The following is a 15,695-nucleotide window of genomic DNA, read 5'->3' as shown; positions in this document are numbered from 1 at the left end:
TTGCAGACACATGCTTTAAGTTTAGCTGTAGCCCATAATGATGTAATGTATGTGTGCGTGCAGGGCTGTTTCGTGGTGGAGCTGGAGCGCAGTCACAGGGGTTTTGGCTTCAGTCTCAGAGGAGGGAAAGAATACAACATGGGTCTGTTTATACTCCGACTCGCTGAGGACGGACCTGCGCTCAAAGACGGCAGGATACACGTGAGGATATTTGGATTACTTCAGATTTATACCATCATCTATACGCAATGCTCAACTATATATCCCTTTATATCTGTCCTTAGACATTAAACATTGTTCTAGTTTGTATTTGTGTGGATAGGCCCAGTAATTACAGAGATATTACCATATTACATACAATCTGCAAGCAGACAGTTAAAGGTGCACTATGTAACTTTTCCGGTTGAAGGTCTGTTACGTTCTTGTCTCCATGGAGATGTTATTTCTTTGTGTAAAACGTTTCACAGTATGCATTTAAACTCATGAATCCCAAGTCATCCGGTCGTTCCTGCTCAGGTTGATAAAGAGGTGACCCCCGCAACACTTTGGTTCTTCCTGTGATGAGTATGAGTATAATGCCATACTGTGAAACATTCCAGGCCAAAACAAGAACATCTCCATGGAGGTATCTCATATATATTACTGGGCGTATCCACTTGAATCAAAAACTAGAAAAAAGTCAGCATAAATACACAAAAAACAGCACCTTCTTGCTTTTCCACTGCAGGTTGGTGATCAGATTGTGGAGATAAACGGAGAGGCGACACAGGGCATCACTCACACCAGAGCGATCGAGCTGATCCAGGCCGGAGGCACCAAAGTCCACCTGCTGCTGAGACCGGGCCAGGGCCTCGTGCCGGACCACAGTGAGTCCTGGGACCTCGCGTTTCCCCATATAGAGCTGTGTGTGTGTGTGTGGGGGGGGATGCTTAAAGACCTGTGCATGTTTGAACTGCAGCCTCTCTTTCTCATTCTAGTTTTGATTGTGCTTTTATCTGCCTCGTTGTCAGAGGTCGGTAGAGATGATAAACATGTATTCATTACATTTCTCAAGTATTCGTAACATTTTGAATAATTTAAGAATCAGAATTTGATGCTGACTGAAAACAAACCACAAAAGAAACAAATTCCAAAAGCATAAAGTATTTTTTTATGCTTTTTTTCCCTTTTTTTCTTAAAATTGGATGTAGAGCTAAGTGTGTTTTCTGAAATATTGTATTGTTACTTCAAAACAAAATGGCTCCAAGCATATAACTTTGCAAAAAAGATAAACATGACAAAAGACTGTACTTTTGTTGTCTTATAAAAAAATCTTAACAGTATATTGGTTGGTTGCAACAGTGGTGCAGCCTTTCGACCAGAAGCTTACTGGTTTTTAAATAATATTTCAAAGTAATAATAAGGAAACACATTTATTTGTACAGCGCTTTTCAAAATGATCATTACAAAGTGCTTTCCAAGTAAACTCAGTCCTACCCACCTCTGTAACGTTTTGCCTGATTACCTCTGCTCAGCACGGCTCTCCCTCTCTGTCTGTCTCTCTCTTTCTCTCTGTCTCTCTCTCTCCTTCTCTCTCTTTCTCTGTCTCTCTGTCTCTCTCCCTCCTGTAGGTCTGAACTCTTCCACATCCTCCCTGTGCTTCTACATGAAACCAGAGCTTCACTAAAGACTGAGTCACTGCTTTTCTTGGTCTGTCCATAATAACTTTGGTAACACTTTTCAACACTCTTCTTCTTCTTGTCAAGTGCCATTCAACTTTCACACCGCCCCCATCAGTCTGTGCACAGTAATAGACTTATCAGTACTATTAGAGTCCGGAGAAGTACTAGCATTTCAGCGTTCGAGTCAACTGTTATGCAAATGATCCCAAAAGTGATTATTTGGGTAAAGACAAAAATTGAGAAGGCTGTACTTGGCGATTATTGCTATAACTACAAACATTTATTAATACTACTAAACCTGCCTAGAATGTTTGACAGACTAATCTATTATCACCTGAAAATTTGCGTAGTGTATATTTAACTTGCGTAGTGTATATTTAAAATATTCAGTTGGTGAATATAAGTGATTTCTTTTAGCTGAGAAAAAACAAAGGTCACACGAGTCTCAAGTCTGGATATAAAGTGTGGAGGTCTAAAAGAGCTATTAAAATGAAAATGTGAGTTTAATATGCAAAATAGTGGGCGATAAAATGCATAAGGTGTATACAGTGGGAATAAAAGTTAAAAAAAAGTATGAAATATTGTTCACGAATCTAATGGCATTGTGTCAACTGTTTGTGTGGAAGGGCATCTGGCATCCATCCATTTTCTTTCGCTTATCCAGGGCTGGGTCACAGGGCAGCAGTCTAGGCAGGGACTCCCAGACTTCCCTCATGCCAGACACTTCCTCCAGCTCCTCTGGTGGGAACCCGAGGCGTTCCCAGGCCAGCCGAGAACCAGTCGAAAAGCAACATGTCTATTGTAGTATTATTATTGACAAAGTATTTACTGGTTCTCTGTGGCTACTCGAGTTCTGCAAATAGAATAAAGTGGTCGGAAACCTTATCTCAACCAATTTAAACTTGAAGATATGTAATCCCACTCTAGCAAGCTTATATATACATTCTCTGGCATCATTTCTCTTCCTTTTTACAATCAAATAAATATAGATTTTGCTCGTAGAAATCCAAAATCTCATTTCACCAGATTCCATCACTCTCTCTGTTTCTGTCTGTCGCATATTTCCTGAGCAGCTCTTATCAGACCTGAGGGAAAACTGAAATGCCACTATGTTAGCTCCTTTTGCCTTGATTATGTCAGTGGATGAAACATAAACAAAACCAGTGTTTAGAAGCATTTTAAATTACTTTTGGGAGGTAGATTTTTCTTTGAGGTGTTAGTGCTTTTTTGCATGACACGAATTCATTTGCTAATTAGCTTGACCAACAATTCACCTGCATGTGTACGTAAAACAGACTATATGAATCTGGTGTGTTTATTTGTTTGTTTGCTCAAAAAATATCCAATGAAAAGTTTATGAAATGTAAATGATTGTTGGTCAGGCTAATTGTTTTCAGATGCATGTCAATACATTGGACCATAATGGGAAAGTTGATTTATTTCAGTGGTTCAATTCCGCACACACACAAAACAAAACATTCAAGTCATTATCTTGCCTGAGCATACTGTTGTTGTGTACCTGAGCAAGACACTTCACTGACATTACCCACTTCAGTCACAATGTACTGCTGGAATGGCATCCGATGTAAAACTTTAGCAAATTATTGAATGTTTCGATACTGCATTTAAGGACTAGGCTAAAGAATTAAACTATTACACAATCCGGTAACACTTTATAATAACTACACCTAATTAGAGTAAATTCCTAATGAGCAAACACTTAATAAAACATGATTTTGGTTTAGTAACTACTTAATTAATACCCCAACTGCTAACCCAAATCCTTGTAATATGTTTAGCCCTGTGTGTTTAAAAAAAAAAACAGATTGAACTACTAAAACAAATCATCTTTTTCCACAATATTTAAATGTATTGACCTTAATAATAATATGTCCTAATGTAAAATGTAAAAGTTTCTGATTGTTTATTCATGTTCTAGGCTCCAAGGACAAAGTAACCTCAACCTTCCCTAGACTCTCCGCTTCGGATGGGCCTTCCTCTCCCGCCTCTCCCTCCTCTTCCTCCTTTGCCGAACTTTCCCCTAACTCCAAAATATCTGACGAATTCTACGGGACCCGATCCAGACACAACCACATCACTGTCCCGAGTTCTCCCAATAGAAAAACAGCTACCAAACCAGCTAGCCCTCAAAAGTATAGCGAAGATAAGTTTGAGTATGGGGAACGTTCCCACAGTCCTAGAAAGATGGAAAAATCTGTCGGTTCTTTGGAAGATATGACTTCGGAGAGAAGGGAGAGGGGGCAGAAGGAGCGGCGTTCATCTAGTCCTAAGAAGGGGTCTAAGAACGAAAACGAACCACAAAGTCCGAGGCGTCCAGGTGGGCAACAGCCTTATAGACCCCCTGCGGAAGAGTGGAGGTACAGCGATGATTTGGGAGAGAAATCAAGAGGGACCAACGAACGCAGAAAGAATAAAAATGCAGATCTAGATGTTTATAGAGCCAGGGAGAGGGTTGCATCCGAAGGAGAAGGTGGGACACTTGAGCGGAGAGCGAGGAGAGAGAGGGAATATCGAAATTATAATGAAGAAATAGTTCGGAAAGAGCCGAGAGGGTCAAGTAGTAGCGTCCAGGATCCGAGCTTGATCAATGGAATTACTACAACTACTACTGCTACTTCTACTAGTACCGCAAAGAAGGCGCCGATAACCCCAGGTCCGTGGAAGGTCCCAAGCACTGCGAAAATCCAGTCCCAAATGGATGCATCCTATGAAGGAATCTAATCTGAGCCTTTTAAAATGATAGACAAATGAAGTAGCAAGTTATACATATATATTTTTAGACAAATCACTGTGTAACCAATGGTTGTTGTTCACTTTTCACTCAGTCTGCCTTGGTCTGCTCACCTTCCACGCATGATTTTTGAATCGTTTTTGGGGGATTTTGTGCCAAGATGAAGAAAGAAGATACTGCTCCTCGTGGCAGACACTGTGAACTTTAAATCTGGTGATGAAGAATTTTACTTTTTACAAAATGAAGGTTTAGGAAAAATCTGCGAAAGTCTGATTAAAGGTGCACTACGCCACCTGCTTGACACCTGCTTGTCTCCATGGAGATGTAATTGCTTTGTTGGAAATGCTTCACAGTATGGTATTAACGGTTAAAGGTTTTGGGCTAGCACTTATTTCATTACAAGTGATTTTGTTGCTCAAAAATACCTTGAAAAACATGTGTCCCTACAGTGGACAGCTTGCTTCCTCGTAGATCTGACCTGTGACTTGGCCTGGTTTCTATGAGAGTTTATAAGTTTGATACTACATTTACAAGCAGACAAAGCATTTCCACGGAGACAGGACAGGCCTACCCTCCACCAGTAAAGATCTGCAGTGCACCTTTAATTTGGATTTGGACTACAAAAATGGCGGACTGTTTTTGTGTGTATTCTTTTGGAGTTTTCGACTGCACTTCTGTAATAGACTGAATGCATTATCGTTTAACATGCGGTGAGACAACCCCTCACGAGCTTTATATGCATCAATCAACAGACCAGATACTTGTGGTTCTAAATATGTTCGTTTCCTGTGTGTTAATATAAAGAGCATATAATGTAATTTATTCAGATATGTATAAATTAAAATGAGAGTAATTTGTTTTCGATTTTTACATCTAGAAAATATATTGTTTTGTCTCAAACTATACATTAAATGACAGTGTTTTCAAATGGCCACACGAGCTCGGTTTATCCACTGTGTATAAGCTTCCTTCTATAGGCCCTGTGTATATTTTGTAGCATTGACAATATCCACAGCTATTATTTAACCTAGTAATTACACAAACAATGAAGTAGCCTATTGTACATGATTTGAATTGGAAGCTTGATTGTAACTAGTGTAAACTTCATTTTATTTGAAATATATTTTTACTAGCACAAAACATATGACACATTGCTTGCTTCCATTTTAACGTCTAGATTTACTTTTTGCGATCAATGTTTTTATTTAATTTTTGACCCGAAATGTGACGAAACATGTAATATTTTTATGAACAAGATAATGCCTGTCACTTTTAGGTGTAATGAAGTTTGTGGTGTTTTGTTTTTTTGAAAGATTTTATAACTGGGGAAAACTGGTTTGAAGTTGTTTTATGAAGTTACAGAGAGGAGGCTTGTTGTGGAGTAGAGCGACATCTAGTGGCTCATTTGTTCCATTGCCTGTGCACTTGCATCTCCCTGAATGATAGTCCATGTACATGATTATTTTTGATATTTTGGGCTACTGTATTCCCTCTTCTTATCCATGCTGTTAAACATTTATGATACTGTGGCCTTGCATTACTTTAATCTCTTGGAAAAGTTTTAGTTTTGACATCATGGTAGTTGTAAATGTTTATAAATTGTACAGCACCTGTATAAAATTGCCTTCATGCATAAGAATCCTATGTAAATCGTTTCATTATTTTTTTAAGGGACTGATACAAAATGGGTGGATAGATATAATCTGGTCATGGCATTCTGTTCATGCACTGAAATAAAGGTTTACTGAGTAAAATCACCCAGGTTCCAAGTCTTTTGTTCATAACACAGTCATAAAGTCAAGTCTGATTTTGTATTTGTATCAGTAGTAGTTTACACAGCAAGTCCTTCATAGTCTGCACATGCATGTATATAGTACGTGCAGTATGTGGTGTTCTTGTTGTGTCTGTTCCTGCAGCTGCAGCTCGGACGGTGCTGCCTCTGTGCTCAATTTAACCATGACGTCAGCTGGGACAGAAATGAGTGCGTGCGGGGCTGCACGCAGCTCTCTCCATAAACTACATCTCCCATAAAGCTATGCGCCTTCAGAAAACTACTCAACCCATGATCCCATGTTTTACGCACGCGCGCCTGAAGGATTCACGCGGGCGAGGACTACAAATCAACAGAAAAAGGACTACAGTTTTAGGAGCACCTGCGCAGTGAGAGTTTGAGTGCTTTAAATGAACTGTACGTGCAAAGATGGCAGCTCAAGTCGACTTGCTCCGTGCGAAAGTAGGAGAAGAAAGGGTTAGGGACAGTTTGGATAGGTTCATAAAAGAGAAGAAAAAGAAGAGACCCTTGTCACCGCCCGCGGACAAACGGGAGAAAGAGGTGAAGAAAGTCAAGCTTCATCACCATCATCACCACAGACCACACGCTGAGCACCGGACGCACAAGACGCACAAGCTGCAGACGAACACCGCTCCAGCCGCTCCTGCTCCTGCTCCTGCTCCTGTCCACCGCCACTTCAGCGACAAACATGCTCTGCACCACCACTCCCACAACCACAACCACGGACACAACCAGGGCAGCGGCACCAAGAAGAGCCCGCAGCCCGCTCCGCCTCCCTGCGTCGCCGCTGCGCCTCAGAAGAACACCTCCACAGAGCAGGTGCCCCAGAAGCGCCCCGTGCTCCCAGAAACACCCGCGCTCTTCACGGTCGCACCGCTCAACGTGGTCAAGGCCAAGGACGCACAGTTTAAGGAGAAGCACCGGGAGAAGAAGGGAGAGGAAACCAAACTCAAAGTGAAGAAGGAAAATACAGAGAGGAACGTAAAGATCCCCGAAGTCAAGAAAAAGAAAGGTGAGTTGGATCATTAAAGGTGCACTGTGTAACTTTTCTGTTGTGGGATATGAAACCTGCTTGTTTCCATGGAGATGTAAGACTCCACCGTGTGTCATTGTATTTGTTGTAGTCCTCTGCAGAGCCTGTGTGGACATGTCAGGAGTGCACGTGGTGTTGTGTTTACATATTGTGTAATCAGAGGCTCCTACTGTGTGAGCCATGCACTTAAGTCACGTGATGATGACAGTAGTGTATGGGATCACAGTGGCACAGTCTCCAGTGATAGTGTGTGGCTGATTGAAACAGGAAGGGCGTCTGGTATAAAAAAAGATGTCTGATGTTTGGTGGAGTAAGCAACCTCAGTTTTAGACATTCTCAGTTGGCCAAGAGATAAAACTGGCAAGTTTTTTTTTTTTTTTTTATAGCGTTTTTGTCCTAATGTCAGATGGAGGGCTATTTGTATAATCCACAAATGTTGAACTTTATCGTTATCTGCAGGGAATAGCTCCACAAAAGTAAAGTTCTCCAATTACCGTATTTTCCGGACTACATATGTGACTTATACTTAGATGCGACTTCTATGTGAAATAATTCAAATATATAATTTCACATTTTTGTTATTGTCACACTGACAACTGCACGAGGACACTCTAGGCTTGTGTACCAGTATCTACTACTCCTGTACCACTGACCAAAAATGCCCCTTAAAAGAAAATCGTATTCTGCTGAGTCTGATTGCAGCCACACAGAAGAGGACATGATGCTGGTGGAGCTGTTCAGATGCAACACTGAGGATGAAGAATTCAGTGAATTTAGTGATTTGGAGTGAGATCCAGAATAAACTTGTTCACTTGTTTTTTTTATGCTTTAATTTCCTGATTAACTGTTAATATCTTATGTTAACACACCAGACACATTTTCAGTTCTGTCTGTGCTTCATGTAGCTGAATAAATATAAATGTGTTACATTAGCCTGCTGTACTGATATTCAGCCTATTGTTCTCTATTTTATTGTTATTATTATAAGTTTCCTTTAAAGATAAAATGTCTATTCTTGGCCTCGGATTTTGTAAAATAAATTTCCTCATGAAATGTGACTTACATGCTTTTTTCTTCATTATTATGCATTTTTTGGCTGCTGCGACTTATACTCTGGTGCGACTTATAGTCATACGGAAAATACGGTAGATCTGACAATAATCGCTTGTTTGGAGTTGAATTATGGCACCACTTTCTGAAGCTGTTGTGAAAAAACGTTTTTCTCTTGTTCCCTGTTTATTTGTGCTGACAGAAAATAGGTTAAAATTTGTGTCAGCGTTTGTTTCACGTGACTAGGCCCAGTAATTAAATATAGCTCTCTCGCACAAACACATATTTTCTGTATTGATGACATAGGTAGAGGTATTAATTTTAGAAGTCAACACCATTTCCTTTATGTTTGTACTTTCGTTATCACATTCCTCCCACAAACGACCACTTCACAGATGAAAAATTATGATAAATATTTACCTTATGTACTATCCCACCAAACTATGTAATACTTATAAAAACGTTATACCTCAGATGACCTAAGCCAAGATAACAAGGACTGAGCTGGGCATTTGTCCTGCACATGCAATTCCATTTTCACAACTTGTTAACTGCTCTTTCCTTTCTGTTCATTTCAAGAGCCAAAACCCCACGATGAGAACCTTAAGTCTGAAACACTGGAGGAGTACTTGCTTAAGAAGAAAAAGAAGAAGAAGAAACACCGCGAGGAGGAGCGCAGCGTTAAAAAAGTCCGATACCTCCTGAACAAAGAAGTGCAGACGGACCTCAAACTGTGCAGAACTCAAGACCGTCCCATGAAGAGAGGAGGGCGGACCACTGAAAGCCATATCCCATATCTACACGCGCTCAAACTGGGTCACACAAACTTTATCTCCCATCACGAGCACTATATCCGCAGCTCCTGTCTCCAGACCACTTCCAGGTTTGGACGCTTTCTCCATGAGGAGAAGCAGCCCAACGGAGGGGGTTATGTCCTGCATGCGTACGCCGACGAACTGGCCTGTCTGAGTGCGGAGGATTTGGAGGTATTCGCTCAGGAGTACCTAGACTTGGCCTTCGCAGAGCACCCAAAAGGAGCGTCGAAATATGCCCTGTCTGTGATCCACGGTGCGGCAAATTATCTGCCCGACTTCCTGGACTATTTTGCTTTTAACTTTCCCAACACGCCGGTCAAGATGGAGATTCTGGGCAAGAAAGACATAGAGACCACCACTATCGCCAACTTTCACTCTCAGGTTTGTAAATCTGCATTTTGTGATTTTGTGTCATTTTGATAAAAAATGTACATTGATTATCAGTTTGTGCACATACTTCTTGAACAACACAAAGAAGCCCATAGTTCATAGTTGATTAAGTTTAGTAGGTCTTCACAGTATTATTATTTAAATGAGTGGGATGACGGATGGCAGATGGAAGATGAGAAACAAAATACAGGTCTCTCTAAATCAGGGGTCACCAACCCTGTGCCCGCGGGCGCCATGTCGCCCCCAAGCCCCACATGAGTCGCCCGCAGACCAGTTCTAAAAATAGCACAACTCACTGCATCTAAAATTTAATTTTATTCTGTTGCTATTTTTTTAATCACCCTTGCGTTTATATAGATTTAAAAATGACAATATCTTAAACATATGTTCATTATACGTGAAGTATAGATAGATAAGTTAAGGTGAACTTTGACCTACTCACTTCAAAGGTCAGTATTGTGCGCGTGACAAAACCAGTGCTCCGCTCGCGAGCGCTGTGAGGATGCGCTGAATGCAGTTTCTTACTCCATGGTAGAAAATAAAGAGATCACTTTCACAATGATTTAAGACTGTAAAAGAAACCTGCGCGTATCTCATCTGCGGAGCGACTGTGGCGACGGCAAAGCGGCACAATGTGGAGGGACACTTCACTATGTCTCACAAACGCAGCTTTGGGTAAACACCAGGCTTTTTCCACGACACCGGTGAAAAAGTCACACAACGCAACCGAAATTTATTTAAAAATATGTAAGCTTATTTTTCTTTAACATTACATAATTGATAACTTTATGAAACATGGTGCAATGTATATTATTTATGTTTTGTTAAAAAGGTTTGTCAATGGATAGTGAAAATGGGACACTTTTCCTATGAGATGTAGTGATGTAAGTGTCATCTGGAAATTTAACAATTACTAAGATTAGTAAAGTTAAAGTGCTGAATACTGATATCTGTTTCCCTCCTTGCTCATCGTTGATAATTATTTTGAGAAATCATTAATGTGATCAGTGTCTTGCAACGTGATTAGTGTGTTCACATAGATGATTATCATTTATCATTGTTAATAATTTATAACTAAAGGCAAACTGAGCAAATGTGTTATTTCAGAAGAGCGTCTCAAACTGGTAGCCCTTCGTATGACTCAGTGCCCATAAAGTAGCTCTCAGGTTAAAAAAGGTTGGTGACCCCTGCTCTAAATAATAAGAATATAATAAGAATCGCTAAATCACAATGAAGCTCACATAGAAATCAGTCTTAGTACGTCAGTTGTCTGTTGTCTAGGTGAGCCGTACGTACTGTGCTGGGACGTACCGCGCTGGACCCATGAGACAGATCAGTCTGGTGGGAGCCGTGGACGAGGAGGTTGGAGACTTCTTCCCAGAATTCCTTGACATGCTCGAAGAGTCACCCTTTTTAAAGGTCTAACATTGTTTTTATCTATGAACGTTTAACTTAAAAGTTTAATAGTGAAATTTTACATATGGTTTATTAAACTTTAATGTTTAGCAAACATGGCCTATCTTTGTTACCAGAAGCATGTCGTAATCAAAAATGTTTTTTTTTTACTGTAATCATGTATATGTAATGAGGATTTATTCTTAATTATTAATTATAATTTTTTTAATGGAGGACATGATAACCAAGCTAATTATGTTATAATTGTGTTATAATTAGTTTTTTTGGTTCTCTCGATGATTATCGAATCAGAAAGCAGAATGAGTCTCTCATTTGGGTTTCAGTGCTGAAATACAGTGGGTTTACTTTAAACCATAAAGGACTCTCTCTGATCTGAATCCTCACTACCTAAACCCCAGCACCTACAGCCAGTCATTAATCAGTGCTAGTGCAGCCTCTGCATCTTAGTGAGTGAATTCTGAGGAAACCAGAAACAACTTTATCAGTGCTGTCCGACACACACGTCACTAAGTGAAATGGATGTGCTCTGAATCAGTCTGGGAAAGATAAGTAGGTCTGTCTTGTACCACAGTGTCAGACAGAAATCCAAAAATAATCATTGCTCCAAAACTGCAGCACTTAGATGATTTGATCTGTGTTGCCAATATTAGCACAGGGCTCTGTACAGATCTCTGATGACTCAATTTCACTTGTTGCCTGTAGATGACGCTGCCCTGGGGGACCCTCTCTAGTCTGAAGCTGGACTGCAGGACTCAGAGCGACGATGGGCCGATCCTATGGGTCCGACCTGGGGAACAGATGGTGCCCACTGCAGACATGCCCAAGTCTCCTTTCAAAAGACGCAGGTACACCATAAGGAACATCAGTGTAAATAGGACTAGGGATGGCTGGTATTGACAAAAATGTTTGAATTCTTGTATTATCGAAATAATGATGATCAGATGATATTTTTGCTAAGTGTGAATAACTATACCCCCAGATTCTGCCCCTCACTCCCCTTTAGGCACTGCTCATTTTACCTGCTCTAACTGAAATGTGGTTATCTGCAGTGTTTAGGTGTTAAATCCTGCTTAAAGTTTTGTACTAAAAGTGAATGGACTGGAAAATAAATATCACTTAATACCCTTGGTTGGAAGATTACAAAGCGAGGGTATATTTTTTTCTTAATTTGCATAATTACCCCAACCAACTATATTGATATGATCTTTATAGCACTCACCTGTAGTTATGGTGATCTGATTATTTGATGTGTGATCTTATTTATGCCTGTAATATTATTGTTCTAGGTCAATGAATGAGATTAAGAACCTGCACTACCTGCCCAGGACCAGTGAGCCCAGAGAGATGCTGTTTGAGGACAGGACCAAAGCTCACGCCGACCACGTGGGACAGAGCTTTGACTGGCAGAGCACGGCGGCTGTAGGTGTGCTCAAAGCCGTGCACTTCGGAGAGCAGTAAGTTCACCTCACAGACTAAATACTGTACATTGGTTTGTCATAGTCAGGTGTAACTATTATCTATGTGTACTTACTTTACAGCAGGGGTTTCTAAACTTTTATCTGAAGCCATATGCAAACCCTAGACCGATTTCTGCTGGCCCTCAATACTTTTTAAGGGAAACTACCGTATTTCTTCCATCATAACCTTATCATCATCACATTGCGTAGTGATACAGACCAAACAATGATTCTAAAACCTTATTAACGAACAAAACTTTGACTGTATTGTGCTGTGTGATATGTCCCTTTGCTTTACACTCCTGTATTTATAAATCTATTTTGTTAACAGTAACCCACAGCCGCGAATCACCAAAGACGTGGTGTGTTTTGCTGCTGGAGACTTCAGTGATGTTGTCCACAGATTACAGCTGGATATCTATGAGCCCCCTGTGTCTCAGGTAACTGACGAACTATTGTACTGCCTATAAAAAGCAAACCAAACCTGACTATTATGTCCATCAGTGGAATATAGCAAGTGATTTTCTAACTTTCTAAAGCAAAAGCAACAATTTTGGAGCCAGCTACTGTGATTTTCAGCTATACAAGAATACATTCAATTGAAAATCTAACAACAAAAAGGTCATAACATCGTAACACCCGCAAAGTAAAGAAATTAAAGATAGGCATTTAACTAAGGCTCAGTGAGTCTCTGCCAGAGAAACTGCCAGAGCTAAGAACAATAAATGTACCAATCATAAATCTCACCTCTCCTTTCACCAAATTTGTGTCTGCAGTGCGTTCAGTGGGTGGACGATGCCAAGCTGAACCAGTTACGACGGGAGGGCATCCGGTACATTCGGGTGCAGCTGTGTGACGACGACGTCTACTTCATCCCCAGAAACGTCATCCACCAGTTTAAGACGGTGTCCGCGGTCTGCAGCCTGGCCTGGCACATTCGCCTGAAACAGTACCAACCCGAAGACCCCCGCCCTAATGACCCCACCCTCAACAGTGACCCCACCCTGACCCAAGATGCCCACCCAAGGGATCCCACCCAAACCGCAGCTCATGTTTCTGTCCCCTCCCCTACACGACCGGACGCTACTGTGACCCCCTGTGCTCGACCACAGGGGGGCAGTGTGCAGGGCGGTATGGCCAACACTAGAGACACAGAGTTTCAGAGACCGGCCACGCCGCCTCAGGAGCCTCAGCCCGCCCCCCCTCAGCCCACCAAGTCTGCGTACGCTCCCCCACTGCTCCCCCTAGTGGCCCCGGAGCAGTCTGCATGCACTCCTGTGAATCAGCCTGCACTTCCAAAAGCTCTGGAGCGCAGCACAGAGCTCTCACAATGAACTGTTTCTGTGGTGCTCAAACTATTATTTTTGAACAGTTTTGGTTAAATTTGGATGATAAAGCGTTTTACTTTGTTCATAAGAAGCATTGAACTGGAGATATTGCTTTAAAGTAGGGTGTATTTATTTAAATTAATTTTTTATTATGAAAATCATTTTATCATTTTATACTTTTATAAATGAAAATGTTGGCCATATTTATTTAGTATTTGAGCCTTTTAAGTTTGCAATTTGCAAATGCATATTCTTATATTTTTAAAGCTATTATCTGTAATTAGACTGGCTGACCTGACCCTGTTGCATTCTCACACACCACCACTAGATGCTGTCCATGTTACTGCTGACACTGTGCCAGCTTTGGCCTGACAGAAGAGCAGAAAGCACAGGTGAGGCTGAACAAAGGCCAGGTGAGGGACGACGGGGCAGGTTTCACATCTGCCAGCTACTGGTGAAAAAAAATTTAAACTTATGATATCTTTAAATCTGCTAAAATAGATTTAAGTCTTAATTTTTCCAAGAAAGAATCATTTGGATTCCAGAAAACATTCACAGAAAAGTGAATTAATTTCAGTTAAATCTAAACAAAAACAAATCAAGTGTTTGTATTGTTGCACTTTACTGCGTTGACTCTTTATCCGTGATGATTTTGATTATTTGATCTAATGTATAAAGTACTGTTTTATATTTATATATTCTCACTCTCATATCATTTCACAATGAGATTCAGACATAATGTCACAGTTTCTTCGTTCTGTTTTTGTGTGTCTTGTGTTTATTCTGCAGAGTGCATATGACGCTGTACCTGCATTTTATGTGTTCTTTTAAATTTATTTAAATACTGGTAATTATTTTTCTAGAGTTTATTTTTTATTTATAAAATTTCAATATCAGACTTTAAAGTTGTTAGTATTGAAGGACATAAAGACACTATGGCGTCTGCTGTTGGCAATAAGTTTGGTTCTCCCATTTGGGGTTTGCTGTGTAAATATTTAGTTATAATCCAAATGTTTTGTGAAGTCAAGACATTTTTATTTTTGGAATAATGCTTTAGTTGCTGTTGTGTTGAACTAACTTATGTGTGACTTTCTGTGAAGTATAATGAAGGCCTTTAATGAATTATTCAAATATTTCCAGCTCAAAGGTCACAGAAGATCAGAAATATAATATGATTAAACCTTATTGAAGCCTTTGTGTTCATTTAAAAAAATATAATTCCCTCCTTGACTTTGGCAGTCCTGACCTTCAGAATTAAACCAGATCAAAAATCAGAACAGGAACCTGGACTAAACTAGGGCTGAACCAGGACTGAACCAGGTTTGAACCTGAACTAAACCAGGATTGAACCGCAACTGAACCAGAACTAAACCAGGACTGAACCAGGACTGCACCAGCTCAGTACATGATTCATGGATTTTGTTTTTGATTTTGAGTTTGCTGTTTATTTTACATCAGGTTTTACTTCTGCAAAACAAACTGAATCACTTGAGATATACACTATTTATTATTATTTTTCTTTTTTTTCAACAGCCTTTTAGAATAATGTGTTTTCTAATATCAAGTTTGGTTGTCCACATTTTATATTCACATTTCTCCTGCCTTGTTTGCCCATTCTTGTCAGTGGTGCCAATTTTAACTGAGGGACTGTTCTTCATATACAATACTGCAGTTACTCTATCATGAACTGCCCAGTGCCTTGTAATGTAAATGCATTACCTCCTTCTGCTGTGAGGTACTTAAGATGGAGGGATTTAATTTATTTTAAAGCCTACATAACTTTATCTGCATGGAGGAAAATGTATTGTAATTTAACTTATGCCTTTGTTCGAAACCTCATTTAGGAAAGCAGAAATATGTGTTCAATAAACTGTTGATTGAAGCACTGTCTTTTCTTGTTTTTCCTTTGACAGTTTCAGTGGGAGGATTGTTCACAAGTCTAACCACGATAACTTTGTAATACTTTCCACTCATAATAAGAATAACATTGTTTGATAATAT

The 15,695-nt window shown here is 40.1% G+C and overlaps 2 protein-coding genes across 4 annotated transcripts in view; both read left to right on the top strand.

Moving 5' to 3' along the window:
- magi3a (membrane associated guanylate kinase, WW and PDZ domain containing 3a) overlaps positions 1-6,170 on the top strand; it is a 118,311-nt gene extending 112,141 nt beyond the window's left edge. For both annotated transcript variants that reach the window (XM_055223344.1, XM_055223343.1), the window contains exons 20-22: positions 64-201; positions 728-866; positions 3,601-6,170. In XM_055223344.1, the coding sequence (XP_055079319.1) occupies positions 64-201; positions 728-866; positions 3,601-4,403 (1,080 nt within the window). In that variant the 3' untranslated portion in view covers positions 4,404-6,170. The remainder of the gene's footprint in view (positions 1-63; positions 202-727; positions 867-3,600) is intronic.
- A 425-nt stretch (positions 6,171-6,595) lies between these two features.
- Positions 6,596-14,134, top strand: LOC117374148 (lysine-specific demethylase 9). 2 transcript variants are annotated; one of them, XR_008648753.1, is made up of 8 exons: positions 6,596-7,217; positions 8,868-9,484; positions 10,775-10,912; positions 11,612-11,754; positions 12,196-12,363; positions 12,698-12,806; positions 13,143-13,812; positions 14,023-14,134. XR_008648753.1 is itself a non-coding variant. In XM_033970330.2 (7 exons), the coding sequence occupies exons 1-7, from the start codon at positions 6,614-6,616 to the stop codon at positions 13,698-13,700; spliced, it is 2,337 nt and encodes a 778-aa protein (XP_033826221.1). In that variant the 5' UTR covers positions 6,596-6,613; the 3' UTR covers positions 13,701-14,134. The 2 variants fall into 2 exon arrangements, 1 of the variants encoding a protein (XP_033826221.1); XM_033970330.2 differs by having other exon boundaries at positions 13,143-14,134.
- The last annotated feature ends 1,561 nt before the right edge of the window (positions 14,135-15,695 follow it).

Source organism: Periophthalmus magnuspinnatus, chromosome 7 (genome assembly GCF_009829125.3).
Source record: "Periophthalmus magnuspinnatus isolate fPerMag1 chromosome 7, fPerMag1.2.pri, whole genome shotgun sequence".
Classification (NCBI taxonomy): domain Eukaryota; kingdom Metazoa; phylum Chordata; class Actinopteri; order Gobiiformes; family Gobiidae; genus Periophthalmus; species Periophthalmus magnuspinnatus.
Note: the sequence above shows the minus strand (reverse complement) of the source record. Positions and strands in the feature narration are given on the sequence as shown.